Here is a 14,374-nt window from a genome sequence, read left to right as displayed (position 1 = left end):
GGGGCAGAGTACATATAGCTTTACAGTACCTATACATATTTCTACTGAATGTCAATTTTATGTATGTGTTTAGTGATAAAATAGGTCACAATTGTCAAATGACACAAACTATGAATTATATTTTGTTGAAAGGAAATTTTCATAATATTCCACCCATAAATAATATTTGCATACGTATCTGTGTAAAATAGCATAAATAAATTAATGAAATTACAAATGTATTATATTATATGAATATTAATTTTTGTGTGATAATTTATGCCATATAACTCATGTACCTACCTACTTGATGCAAATTCCCTTCGTATTAAAATATAAAACCTGGGAACATATCCATGTGGATATAATAGTGATAATGTAATCGGGTTAAATATAGGCATAAAAATGTTTTAACGGCATTAATTTGTATCTACATGGGAATAACTTTCCCAAAAAAGGTATACCTATGTTGGTAAATTGCTGCTAAGTAAATAAACACCTGACCTCATAAAGTAGATACGAATTAAATATTTTAAATTATCTTATCCTTTGACTTTTTAAGGGTAATTCATTCACCAAAAATTGAGGGTGCTTTTTGTATGTACTTTTGCATGGAGAGTCCAAGAGTAGCTACGTCAATTTTTGTTTAAAAGTAGGTTTAATATTGTTATTTATACGCATTTTCCAAGATACGCTTAACATAGCGCTAGGTAATTTCATAGCCAGTAAATTCATTCAATGTAAAATATTTATTACCAGACATTTCATTCCTACTTTAAGGGTATATAATTTTAGTGACGTCATACAGTTTCAATCCTGAGCTGAAGTTAAGCCAAATGAGAGTTAGTTATCCAGGGGAAGGGAGTGAGGGATTCTTATTATTTACGAAGATCATAACTGTGAGAATAGGAAAAGAAGAGAAAAGTGATGATGAAAAGGATTATAGTAGATAGTAGGGGAAGAGTATGACGGGATTTACTCCCAAGTTACCAATAATATGCACAGATTCCATTTCTATTATTAAATATTTATTACGTCATTTTAAATCTATAAACAACATAAATTATTCATATCAGTCTCTCATTCATCACTCGTCTTCAGTGCCGATTTCCAGGCCTTCCTATACAAAACTACTAACTAGTGTAGAAACTTACACCGTATGATGTTGTTAAATATCCCTATTCAAAGGGGGAATGAAAAGATAAAGAATGTAATTACTGTTTAATATATAATTGAATATTTTAGAATGCAAGTTTTCTGCAAATAAATGTAATGTAATAAATGTTTTCTCAAGTCCTGCATTGGTTCATTTTTTTACATTAGTCTCCTGAAGGTCTTCTAAGGTCTAATCCTTTCCATCTCTTTTTTCGTTCAAGAAGTAATTAGTGGAAGCTTCACTTACCATTTTTATTAAACCTTCAACCTGTGTAGAAAAGCCTTTTGGATACCGTCATAGGGGTTTTGATGAACTTTCTTACCTCTGATGTGCTTAAAATACAGCTGAGGGGTGGTTATGTTACATCCTCAGACCAATATATCAAGTCTCCATTCATGCAAGCATCACAGTTGAAGTTGGGTGTTTTTTTGGTCTTGATGAAACAGTCCCCAACTTAACGTCAGAGTCCTCTTCTCCCCTGATAGCCATGATGATTTCCAACCATTATATTCTCTCCTTTTGACCCTCGGAGTACACATAGTCTAAATGAGTGATTCAATATGCACATACTAAGCAAACCTTTTCACAGCAGGCATATTAATGTCTACAACCTTCCTCCTCTGCGACTTAAGACAGTCCAGTTGAAATTGTATGTCCTTAGGTCCTTGAAAGGAGTGATTGACCTTCACTATTAACCAATATGGATTGTACAATCCAATGATGAATTCAGCAACAAATTGCAGATTTTTTTTTTTTTTTTGTCCGTGCATTGAAACCAAAAGCCTAACTAGTATTTATTCGCAGTGGTAAGGCAACAGCTGTGGTTTACAGGTCCTACCTCTATCAGTGCTATCCTTTCAGAAGGCAATGAAAAACTCTAGCACGGTCTACAGGAAGTCTGAAAGCGGAGGCTTCCTACACGAAGAGGAATGCCGAGTTTTTGGCCATGGTCAATTAGGAAATCAAGAAGGACCCGACAAAATCCATGGGGAAGATGGCGAACGAGATGAAAATCGACTTCAAGACTATCAGGAAGGTCATCATCGAAGACCTGGTCCTGAAGAGCTTTGTCCAGATCCTAAGGCATCACCCTACCGAGTCTATGAAGGTGTGGAAGATGGCCAGGGCAAAGGAAGGGGTTTTGTTCTTAAAGTGGCACGGCGACTCTGTCAAGATTAACTCCGAAAAGAAGATCTTTACAGTGTACGCTGGTCTGAACAGAACAATTGTTCACTTATTGCCTGAATCAAGAGCTCAGGTCGAGGGAACCTTCAGGACCAAACATATGGCTCAAGTCATGGTCCTCGGCGACGTTGCATCTGACGGCGGCAAGACGCCTTCCTACTTCTTTAACGCGGACATTTTACTAAAAGGTCCTCAGGTACCATGTCTTGCCATGGTTGAAAATCAATTTTCCCAAGGACAACTTTGTATTTACCCAGAACCTCGCCCCGGCACACACATCCAAGAAGGTGCAAAACTTCTGCAGGGAGAACATGGATTCTTTCTGGCTGGCAGACTTCTGGCCTTCGCCCTTACCCGAAGTGAACCCCCTGGACTTTGCTGTCTTTGAGGGCAAGATGAACAAGACTTCTTACCCGAATGTCGATGCCCTGAAGGCCGTAATCACGGAGGAGTAGAACAGCTTGCCTCTTATCAATGCTAGCTGTGCTTCTGTTCGTCCCTGTATTGAAGCCATAATTCAGAATGGAGGGGGATATACTGAATAAAAAGTGTAGAAAATTGTTAATTTACCAACTTTTGCTTCAAAAGTTTGCCATAAAAATGACACAAAATAAAATAATGTAGATTTTAAAACTGCTTTTAAAATTTTCTAATTTTTGAGTCCTCACCCTGTATTATAGCCATGTAGCTAAAACTTTTCATCTTCGTCTTGTGCATTTAAAAAGATACCTCTAACACAAAAATATATTTGAAGTTTGGGGCATGTTTTGAAAACCTGGAAATAGCCCATATTACGCCATGCTTATGGTAATAAGTGCCACCATAATTACATTAGTATAATATAAAATAAATTGGTTTATTGTTTTCATTTATTATATTCTACATTTGCTATTTCATCTTTGTTTCCAAATTTTACAAATTTAATCCAATAATAGAGTACAAATAAAAAATAATGGCAAATTAATAAATACATACCTTATTCACATGGTTGCCACAACTAGCTGGAATTCACTATAGCCAAAAGATGATGTAATTTACTGCAACACGTGAAAACAAATAATCTCTAAAACGAATAGTAAAGTTAATATTAGGGGCCCAAATTATCCCAGTTAACCCTACTATTTCCATGGTCTTGTTAATGCTCTTCCCGTCCTAATTTATTCGGCCAAGTAAAGTATAATAATACTTTAGTTTTATATGTTCTAGCAGCCCACTTTCTACTTTAAACGTCAGGTATCCTGTCTCTTTGAGAGAGGTTATGATATCACTTCAACATTTGAAATGACATAGTTAGTAACAATGTCAGTTCTGATTTTTTGTTTTAGATAACATTAAAGACCGATAAGGACCGGTTCTAGGACTGACACATTTTATTAGGATTGGACAGATAGGATACCATTCTTTTTGGACTGGTACAACACTAATCACTATTAAATATGATAATAATTAATTCCTTATTTTTTAATCTTTTAGAATGCGTTAAATGCACAAAGAGTTGCAGCTCTCGTAAAAACCGCAGAGAGACTGGGGATTCTTCAGCACTCCAGTAGTCAAATGGTACAGCGAGATATAGATGAAATTCTGGGATTTTTAGCCGCTTTAGAAAAAGCTCTACCAACAGAAAAAGAAATGAAGGAAAATATGATGAAGAACAAAATCTATAACGAGTATAATATCAAGCAATTGGAACACGCCTTTCGATATGTGAGTATTTAAAAAAAATAACATCATAGTATTATATTATTTAGTATATATATATGTACATTTTATTTCCTTCAAAAACTAGAGACATAGTTTCTTGTAGAAAAAAAATTGGGAAAAAGTTAATCTAAAGTTAAAAAAAACTTTTGAACATATAAAAACAGTATGGACAGAGAGGAAAATTCAAAGAGCTGTCACTGTTGGCATTATACATACAAATAATGTGAGTGTCACAATTGGAAGAAAAGATAAAAAAGAATAAAGACCTCGCCTAACATTGAAGTTAAAATTTATATTAAATTAAAAACATATCTGTGTATTTATTTTATATAACTGTATCCATATTTTTTATTATGAATTGAATCTTTTATATTAGTGCATTTCTAAATTTGTCTTTCTCTTTCTCTATCTATCCATCACCCCAATTCGTTTGTAGTAAATAGTTTTAAAAACCAAAATTAGTTTGCATTGAGAAGTTATTAAAATAATTAATTTCTTTATAAAGTAATCATTTAATTTGTTGGTAAATCTGCACTTTAACCAATGAGAAATGATTGTGTTAAAAAATGTTAATATGTTTGTAGGCCATTTTCTCGAATGCTGACATTTGTTTATAATTATAACCACACAAATAAACACCATCAATGAAATGAGATTTACAAAACACTTTAAGGGAATTTTTTAATCTGTCATAAAAAAAAACTCTATTTGTTGGGTTAGAAGGGAGGGGGCAGGTAAATTAAATTTATGTAGACTTAAATCACGTGATATTATCCATATTGTATACCCTATCGACATAGAGTTGGCATTTTTGAAAGGAAAAAAAGAGTGCAAGGAGAAGGCGGGAGCAAGACATAAAAATATTACAATTATTATTTTTTAATATACATTTTTAAAACAATTTAAGCAAAATGCTTATTTTAGAGGAGGAAGTTAACACCATGACAACCTATTAATTAATGACAAAAAAATAAGTAAAAGAAAAAACATCCGCCATTTTTCCTTTTCTAATTTCTAAACTTAATGTTTTCCTTACAAAAATGACAACCAATTTTAGTAAGCCTTTTATTGTGCCTAAATTTGTACCCCAAAGTGCGTTGGCCATAGACAAGAGCAGGAGGTAGTCAATTCGTCCCAGGTTCGGACTGTGATGTACTTTTTTATTAAAAATTACTACTTTATACATATTTGTGGCACATTATTATAAAGGTCAAAAGCCAACAATTATATTACTTCTAATAAATACATCGTGGGCTTATAGCAAAATTGTCATTATGTAATTTTTTTGTTTTAATGAATGAAAGAGTGTTTTCATATCTCACATTTAACATACTTTTAAATAATTTCAAATACCAACCTTCCAATGGTTCAATTTCTAAAAACAAATCTGTAAGAAGAGTTTCAAATATGATATACTAGCAAAAGGTTACCCAGCGTTACTGGGGCCAAGGAGGGAGTGGGAAATCATAATGGCAATGGTCAAAAACACAAACCTACTAATATTTTTTACGTACTTGCAAAAAAAAAAGAAGTTATGGAGAATAATGTTCTCGAAAAAAATAATAACAGGTTCATTTTTGCAAAAATTGTAAAAAATTTAATAAAATGTCCGGAAATTGAAAATACTCAATTATACATTAGAATCTGAAGTTTTAAGTCCAAAATGCATCGTTTTATGGTATTTCATCTTAAAAATTGAAAATTGACGTTTGATGAAAAATAAAAGAGACAAGAAATAATAAAAATTGGGAAAAAATGAAAGGGCACCGATTTCCACTTTTTAATAATCAAGGATGCGTCAGAAGAAATGATGAAGCGAGCAAACACTGAGAGGATTCGGGCAGGTAGTCAAAAGTCGAGTCGTTTGAGAGTAAGAGGAAAACTGTATAAGCTCAGTACAGTTGGATCAATCCGAAATTGCAATAGAACGACGGTTTCCGTCTCTTCATAAACCTTCTTCATCGTCCAAAAAGAACAAAACGGCTGCATTACGTAGTTATCTAAAGGACTCGAATTCTCGAAGTTGTTTATCTAGGACTGTGAATTCATACTTCCAATATATCAAGCCAAGTTATGAGAACTATAGCAAGTGACTTATAGGCTCTTTCAACGAATTTTTATGTGGATTTTTTTAGTATGATACAATGACATTTGAATATTTAACTACATTTTTAATACATAATAGTGGTGTTTATTGATATTTTACCACTATTATTAAAAAGTGGAAATCGGTGCTCTGACCTAGTTTTATGCAAATGCTTGTCCGTCAATCCCAGAGTCTTGTTCAATATAAATTATCAATCATGTCTAATGATATTATAATTGAAAACGGAGAATTAAGTGATTAGCACTTCTTCTATTGGAATCTCTGTTGTATTTGTTCATTTTTCTTTCATCATTATGTACATTATATTAGTGATGGGTATTACATGAGTTTAAAATAATTTTGCCATTTTTTCCACTTATACACGTTTCCTATTTTTAATCTTGTCATTTTTTCCGTTGCCATTTTTTCCTAAAATCAGGACACACACAAACTCCATAACATATATATATATATGATAAAAACACTCTTTCATTTATTAAAACAAAAAATTATAAAATGCTACTTGTAACAATTTTGTCTCCAGGCCAAAAATATAATGAATGCATAGTTTTAAAAGTCAAAATGCAAGTATAACATCCACGAATATCTAGAAATTAGTTGTTGTAATTAAATAAGACATTATAAGACGAAGAAATTGCAAATTTTATAACTTGTTTACAGATATCGCAACTTGTACACAATATATCTACTATATATTATTATTAAAAAAACTTTTTTTACAGGTTAATTGGACTGATTTAGTGCACGGATTATTTGGTTCCCTGTCACCAGATAATATATTCTTGGTTCACAACCCATCATATCTCCGAAAATTGGGGAGAATAATCTCATTATTTGATTCTAGGTAAACTTATGCTCTTTTTTCGATAGAATTAATATTTATTTTGATCATTCATAGGATTGTTTGGAAAAGTTTACTTATTTTGTTTGCAAGAGATATGCTGACAGATCTGGTGACAGTCCACCATGGACATCCACGCTGGCAATATTGCACACAAATGTCATCTCTGCTTTTTGGTGAAGTTATTTCTCGGCTTTACATGCAAAGTATACCAAAGGAAAGGCAAGAGGAAGAGCTTAAACAAGTAAAACTCTGCAACATTTCTTCTGTTAAAACTCACTCAACCTTTATTATAATATACTAGGTACAATCCATATTTCATTTAATTAAAGGAAACATTATAAGAAAATTAAACGAAATAACTTGGCTTGATCCAAAGACATTGATTCTTACAAAAGACAAAGTGAATAGAATTCAAGCAAGTTTCTACGGGTCTAGTATTTTTTTAAATAATACATTTATCGATGGTCGTTTCTCAAGCGTTGAGATGGGCTTTGACTTTTTTCACAATGTATTATCGATGTATAAACATTTTAGAAATAGTATTTATCATTTCTTATCCATGGATGCTGATAAAGAAACATATATTTGGAACCTCATATCATTTCCCTTTACTGTAAATGCATTTCATGTTCAACAACTTAATAGTATTGGTAAGTTGTATATATTTTTATGCATGCGCAGACACTTTGCCAAATAACATTTTTTAGTAACAGACACAACGGCAAAAAAAATATATACAAATAATTTGATAATGATTCATGATGAAACACTATTTAAATATGAATCTCCTTCAAGTTAACCAATTTTAAGAGATAAAAACAAGATAATAGTTATGCGTTGGTTTTGTAACCTGTGTCCCACAATATACAAGGTGTAGTACATAGGAGTACCAACACATTCAATCTATTGATTCATTTGCATTCTATATTGATACAAATGTTCAAATAGCGGCTCTAGTCAACTGTTGAAGCATCCTCATAATTTAATGAATCAATTATTACTAAATCATTGCAATTTGTGGCAAATAATTAAATATTCTATCTTTTAAAATTGGTTAACGTGAACGGGAATCAAAGTTATAAAGTGTTGCTGCATGAATCATCATCAAATATATTTATTATTACTTTTGGCAAAGTGTCTGTTTAGCTAAGTGGTCATTCGGTAACATGGCCGCTTTACAAAGTGTCCTAGAACCACTTTTATGTAATCATTTGAATTTTTGGAATTATGATATCATATTAGTTATCATGTATCATATTACACCTACAACTTTAATATTTTTTCCCGTTTATAGTGATTCCTTCTGGAATTTTAAAAGAAATTCACTTCAAAAGTAATATTCCTATGTACCTGAATCTTGGCTCACTTGGCCTGACTCTTTCTCACGAAATATTTCATAGCCTCGATGAAATGGGACGTGGCTTCAATTCACAAGGAGTTTTTGAAAATTGGTGGACTCCATCTGATGAAAAATCATTTAGCAATGTGTCCCATTGTATTAAAAGGCAATATGTGGAACACTTTCGCAGACCTCTCAAAATTGATACCCGGAGTATCTTGATCGAGGTATTTTAAGTTCATTCCTCCCTCTTCATAATTTATTGAGTTTTTGTTTAAGGTGGACGGAGCCTTCACACTCAACGAAAACATATGTGATGTTGATGGAATGAATATAGTGTCAGACGTTCTTAAGGACATGTCAAAAAATAACTTTCAGGATGTGGTACATCTTCCGAACAACCCATATCCTCCTGTACAACTGTTCTTCATTAACATTGCCCAAGCTTATTGTTCCCACATTGGTCCGGTATCATATATTTTATATTTGGAACTTGATGAGCATTCTCCTAATCCTGAAAGGTTCATATAAGTTCTCTTATTTAAAATAAATTGTATTACGAATAATTATATTAAAATACTTTTATGTAGGGTTGATGGTTTCATGATGAATGCTGAGCTATTCTCCAATGCTTTTAAATGTCCCTTGGGATCACGGATGAATCCAAAGAGGAAATGTAGTGTTTGGACCTAGAATATTTGAAATTGAGATATTGGCCAACAAGTATGAAGAAAGGGGGTTAGATTTTGCTCAGTTATAATCAATACATAACAAATACATATATTTTTTGTCAGGAGTAATTGTTACTACATTTATTGTTTCCTTAATTATTTGATGACGATTATTGATTTTTTTATAATAATATTATATATATATATATATTAGGGACGTATGTAGACGTGTTATTTATCATTAATTATCATATATATTGTATTAATAAAACAGAAAGGTTTATATATTATTTTTATATACACTTAATCGTACTATTTCCGTGAAAAACTCACAACATCATTCCCATCCATGACCAACAAGAATATAAGTACATTATGTTGTTCCCTTTATAGTATTTACAATATTTCCTCTAAAAAAACACATAAAAAAAGACCAAAAATCAGCTGGTAATTGGAACTATTATTCAACATGTGGTAGTACCCAGTATTGTCCAGAGTAATTAGGCTTCAGCTAAAAGAAAAACTTTTGTTTTAATAATATAGAAGGTAACTCCCCAATCAATATTCAGGGTTACTCTTTGTTTTTCATGAGCACACTCACACTTAACTACTCCATACTTGTATAAATCCAAAGAATGAAAGTATAATAGTGTCAGAAAAAAAGAATTGATATAACGGGATGACTTTAGTCTCTAGAGTGCTTGCCCACAAAAACCACAAAAAAAGTCAATGTAAGCTAGATACAAAACGCCTGCGAGGGTTAATTCATTTTTACAAACCAGCGATTATATTTTATTAAAATCTTAACATATACTGCAAATGCATATGAATTATAATATACATAAGAGAGCAATAGCAAAAACAAATAGAAAAAGTGTTACATATTCGATGCTAGACGCACACGCCTACATATTTTAATTTAATAAGACTATATTTATATTTTTAAGATTCGAAATATGCGTATAATATACATCAGGTATCATTATATAAAGTCCACCCTGTATACACGTTTGATTCTATATGCACACGCTTCCGAAGTTCATTAATACGACTACATTGTTATTTCTTAGACCAAAATATGTTTATGATAGACTTCAGAGATAACCATAAACAGTACACTATCATGAGAATGATAGTATGGGAGTACTTAATAGATAATTAGAAGTTAGTGTGATTGACTTATTTGGCTAACTACTAGATGACTTTTGGGCCTTTTTTATGTATCTTTTTGGACGAAAGGATGCGTCATAAGAATAAAGGTAGCAATGTGGTAGAAAATGAATTACTACTATAAAGAGGAGAATCTTCTACATTTAAAACAGCATTGGTGCATAGGAAATATTGTAATTATATTTGAATTCATATATATTTAAATTATTAGATTATTATCTGAGGGCGCTGAGTCCTACTTTATTTAGGGCCTATACTACTAATATATAAAGAACCTGTTGTTACACTAATTATGGGCAATTTTGGTTTCGTCGATTCCGTTTAAGTAATTTTGACCTGAAAGATGCACCACCCTCTGGAAGTCTGATAGTCGAAAATTTGAATAAAATAATGGAAATCGTCTATTGAAGCGTTTCCCAAAGTGGGTCATAACGCCGCCTGTGGAACAGTGTTTTAATTTTGGGGTTGGCAATGCAAAAAGGGGAGATTGGAGAGCAGGAGCCAAAAAGCGATGATAACATATTATTAGATTTTAAAAAAATGATCTACAAAATTATTTAAAAAATGTGACTACAAGGTAGCAGCAATGAATATATCCGGTGGATAGAATAGATGTACGTTATATAGATATTATATTAATGTACTTCATTATTGGTGCTTTTACATTTTATCCTATACTCAGTATACTATTAAACAGACTACTTCGAATCAATACTTATACTTAAGTAAAAACTAAACTAAAACCAAAGTTAAGTAATCTAAAACTTCAAGCAAGTACTTAAAGTACGTCCAGTAATTATAAAACTATATTAAATATTTTTTGCGTCAATAGTCTTCTATTTCTTTATATATTTAAACCAATTGTCTTTGAGAGTCATGAAACTTATTTGTCTGTAGTTTATATGAATTTTGTTTGTATGAAAGATTATGCCCACAGTTGTGCATAAGTCGCCAGACCAAATTATGAAGTCTATACCTCTCTGCAATTACTCAGTTCAAAGAAGAATAGATAAAATTCCTGAAAACATAGAAGATAAATTGTGCAACATTCTTGCAGCAACAAATTTTAGGTAGCAATTTGACAAGTCCATTATACTATGAAATCTCGCTTATGTTTGCATTTGTCAAAGGTGAAAAGTTGGTTCAAGAAAGGATAATTGTAAGAAATCTTATAATAGATACTAAATGAGAGTCAGTATTTGATATCATTGATAACTTTTCCAAGGGAAAAACCTCCCACTTGCTAACATTCTTGTTGTGCAATAGATGGTAGATGGTTCATGAGAATCGTCATTATAGTTTCATCAGTTTCTTTTGTCATACGTTGTGTAATCTACAGGTAGCATAAAACGTTTCTGGTAGCATAAAAATCATAGTAGTCGACTATCCATAAATCAATTAATAATGTTATCACAGCAGTAAATAACATCCAGGCACATTCTTTCAATTTCAGAATGTATTGACAGCTTGTCATTGATAGTGACAAAGAGTTTTAACATTTATTGCTACACACAGAAGTAACATGACTAGGGAACCTCATAAAACTTTTTTATTCTCTGTTAGACTCTATGCCCGACTCAAATTAAAAATGTAAAGTAGAGTGAGGGAAGGCCAGTAAAAAATAATTTGAATTGAATTTGAGTAAATTAGGCAATACAAGTCTTCAGTAGCGCACTATCTACTCGAGAGGATAGAGATTCAAACAGCTTGATGGTCTCTTAACGACTGACGATTCAATATGACTTTTGAAATTAATACACGCCTCGTATAAAAATCACACCTCAGATGTCATCATTATTATTAATATACAAATGTGAAAATCTAGTGTGGAATGGGCATGTTAAAAAAAACCGGAACCGAAAATCAATTTGGTAGCCCTGACAATTCGAAGAATGTTTTGAAGGAGAGAAAGAATAATGCTTATGACGTTTCATTAGATCAGTTACAATCAGTTGTGAAAAAAAGTGGAAGGAGAAAAGGATATAAAAAAACACATTTGATCCCATGTCGATACCCTATTCTACTATTCTACTCTGAGTCCAATAAGGAATTACGATTATAACTCCGCAACGGATCATTATGATTACGCTACGTCTTTTATGAACACACACAAACGTTCAAACAGGTTTTGAATATGATTGAATCTATTTAGGAAAGGATGTTCACTACTCGGGAATTAAATTATAATGACAAATGGTAAAGAAAAGAAAATTCCTTCTTTATACTACCAACAACAAATTAACTGGCAAACTAAAAAATAAACCTGATTTACATTATTGTTGATAAATAAATATGGTAACTAGTGAGTTGTAATAACTACGCTAACAAGCAATTTTTACTTATGAGTCAAACTTGCAGGTTAGCAATTCATACTAACATACTCAGCAATTTTACATCCCTATCGATGAGGCCTCCCCCCCCCCGGCCCCCATTTATACTTACATAATTAATTGAAACCTACAATAATAATAATCTTCATTGAATTTAGTTATTAGCCCTTTACAGGTGATAATTTTTTATGTTTGGAAATAACTCTGTGGTAAAGTTTATCTATATATTATTCAAATGAGATAGTTATATATATTTTTTTTCAATCTAAAAAGACCCATGGGGCCCAATAGTGGCTGGTTGATTAATAAACCTATCACTAGTATCAGTATTGTTTAGATATAAGAATAGGTAAATAATCTGGAGAAATGATTGTTATAGTTATCTGAAAAATTAAATAAACATATCCAGATAGGTATACATTGTATCTTCACAAATAAAATTTCCTGAAAAAAAAAATAATTATAATATAATTATTCTTATTAAGACAATTATAGAAGCAATGTTACTGTAGCCCAATATTGCATCTGTGACAATCAAATTTTGCATTTTTCTTGCCCATTAGACATTTGCAACGTCTTAGCTAAGAAATGGACCTGATACTATTGTTGCCTTTTTGTTCCTTGCAAAAATTGATGGGTACTGGGTAATTTGTCTCTCTGCTTCATGATTTGTTAGCGTCCATTATTTTATATGAGGAAGGCATTATAAATAAGGGAGACATACATTTGCTCTAACTTTCATGGATCGCAAGGTTTTAACATTAGAAGCACTTCTGACCCGTTAAATATAGACCCCCTCCCTTTCATTTATATAACTTTCCCTTCACACACAGCTGTTATTGAATCCAAGAGATCAACTCCTCCTACACCTTTTTTTATATTTCGAAACACAATTCGGAACTGTCAAGTTTACATACTTCTTATCAAATATCTTCTTGCTCTAGAGCAGGGTTTCCGAAACTTGTTTCTGTCTGGCACCTCCTTGGCTTCAATATAAACTTCTAGCGCCCCCCTAAACAAATATAAGTTTTTTTTGTTTCTTTTTTCAAAATGAACATAATGCGATGGGTGTATTTGGTGTAGGGACTGTAATAATAGTTCCTCCTTATCAGGTTTAAACTTACTAAAAAGAAGTAGTAGATCCCCACGTTCGTCCATTCCAAGCTTGTTTATTTGATTAAAAAAAGGAAATTACACTTAAGACCCGTTTTCCCAAATGTGATGTTGTCAATAGAGGTAAGATACTTTCTTATTTTTCTAGCCAAAAATCATGGTATGATATCTTGAACTTAGCCTAATATAGTTCTTGGGTGCATTGTATAAGTTTTCCCTTGTCTTTCCATCTCAAAATTGGAGACAATGACAACAAATATCAATTTTCAATTATTGCAACCTATTTATAATAATGAAATATTGTCGAAAAGAAGAATATATTATTGGAGTAGGAGGAGAGGGATATCGACTCAATCGATCACATTGGCTCGAATAAGTTTACACATAGGATTAGAAAATCAATAGAGTTTGTACAGTTTATGAATATATATATTATTTTTCTGTTTCAGGAGTTAATAGATTCGGTGACATCGAAGTTCCTCTCGATGATACCAGTAACGTTGATCCTATAATTGTACTATCATGGTTCATGGTAGATACAAGAAAGAGTGTAGGGATTTACCTTCTCAGTCCACAGATAACCTCCTTCATTTAATGGTACCTTCCATTTACTTTGCTAAATCATGATCCCCAAAAGTGCTAATAATCCGAATATCATGAAAAAGTTGAGATCCCTCTCCTTCTAATCCAATGATATATTCTTCGGTTTGCAAAGTTGTTTCCTTATTACTAAAAGGTTGCAATAATAGTAGAATTTCAATTATCCATTGCCGTTGTCT

At 32.1% G+C, this 14,374-nt stretch overlaps 1 protein-coding gene across 1 annotated transcript in view; it reads left to right on the top strand.

The window, feature by feature from the left end:
* Window positions 1-9,270, top strand: part of LOC121121796 (endothelin-converting enzyme homolog) — a 164,296-nt gene extending 155,026 nt beyond the window's left edge. The window contains exons 5-11 of the mRNA XM_040716769.2: window positions 3,794-4,024; window positions 6,851-6,972; window positions 7,027-7,213; window positions 7,274-7,622; window positions 8,267-8,538; window positions 8,591-8,832; window positions 8,902-9,270. Coding sequence (XP_040572703.1) covers window positions 3,794-4,024; window positions 6,851-6,972; window positions 7,027-7,213; window positions 7,274-7,622; window positions 8,267-8,538; window positions 8,591-8,832; window positions 8,902-9,004 — 1,506 coding nt within the window. The 3' untranslated portion in view covers window positions 9,005-9,270. The remainder of the gene's footprint in view (window positions 1-3,793; window positions 4,025-6,850; window positions 6,973-7,026; window positions 7,214-7,273; window positions 7,623-8,266; window positions 8,539-8,590; window positions 8,833-8,901) is intronic.
* The last annotated feature ends 5,104 nt before the right edge of the window (window positions 9,271-14,374 follow it).

The sequence above is a fragment of the Lepeophtheirus salmonis genome, chromosome 7 (genome assembly GCF_016086655.4).
Source record: "Lepeophtheirus salmonis chromosome 7, UVic_Lsal_1.4, whole genome shotgun sequence".
Lineage (NCBI taxonomy): Eukaryota > Metazoa > Arthropoda > Copepoda > Siphonostomatoida > Caligidae > Lepeophtheirus > Lepeophtheirus salmonis.
Note: the sequence above shows the minus strand (reverse complement) of the source record. Positions and strands in the feature narration are given on the sequence as shown.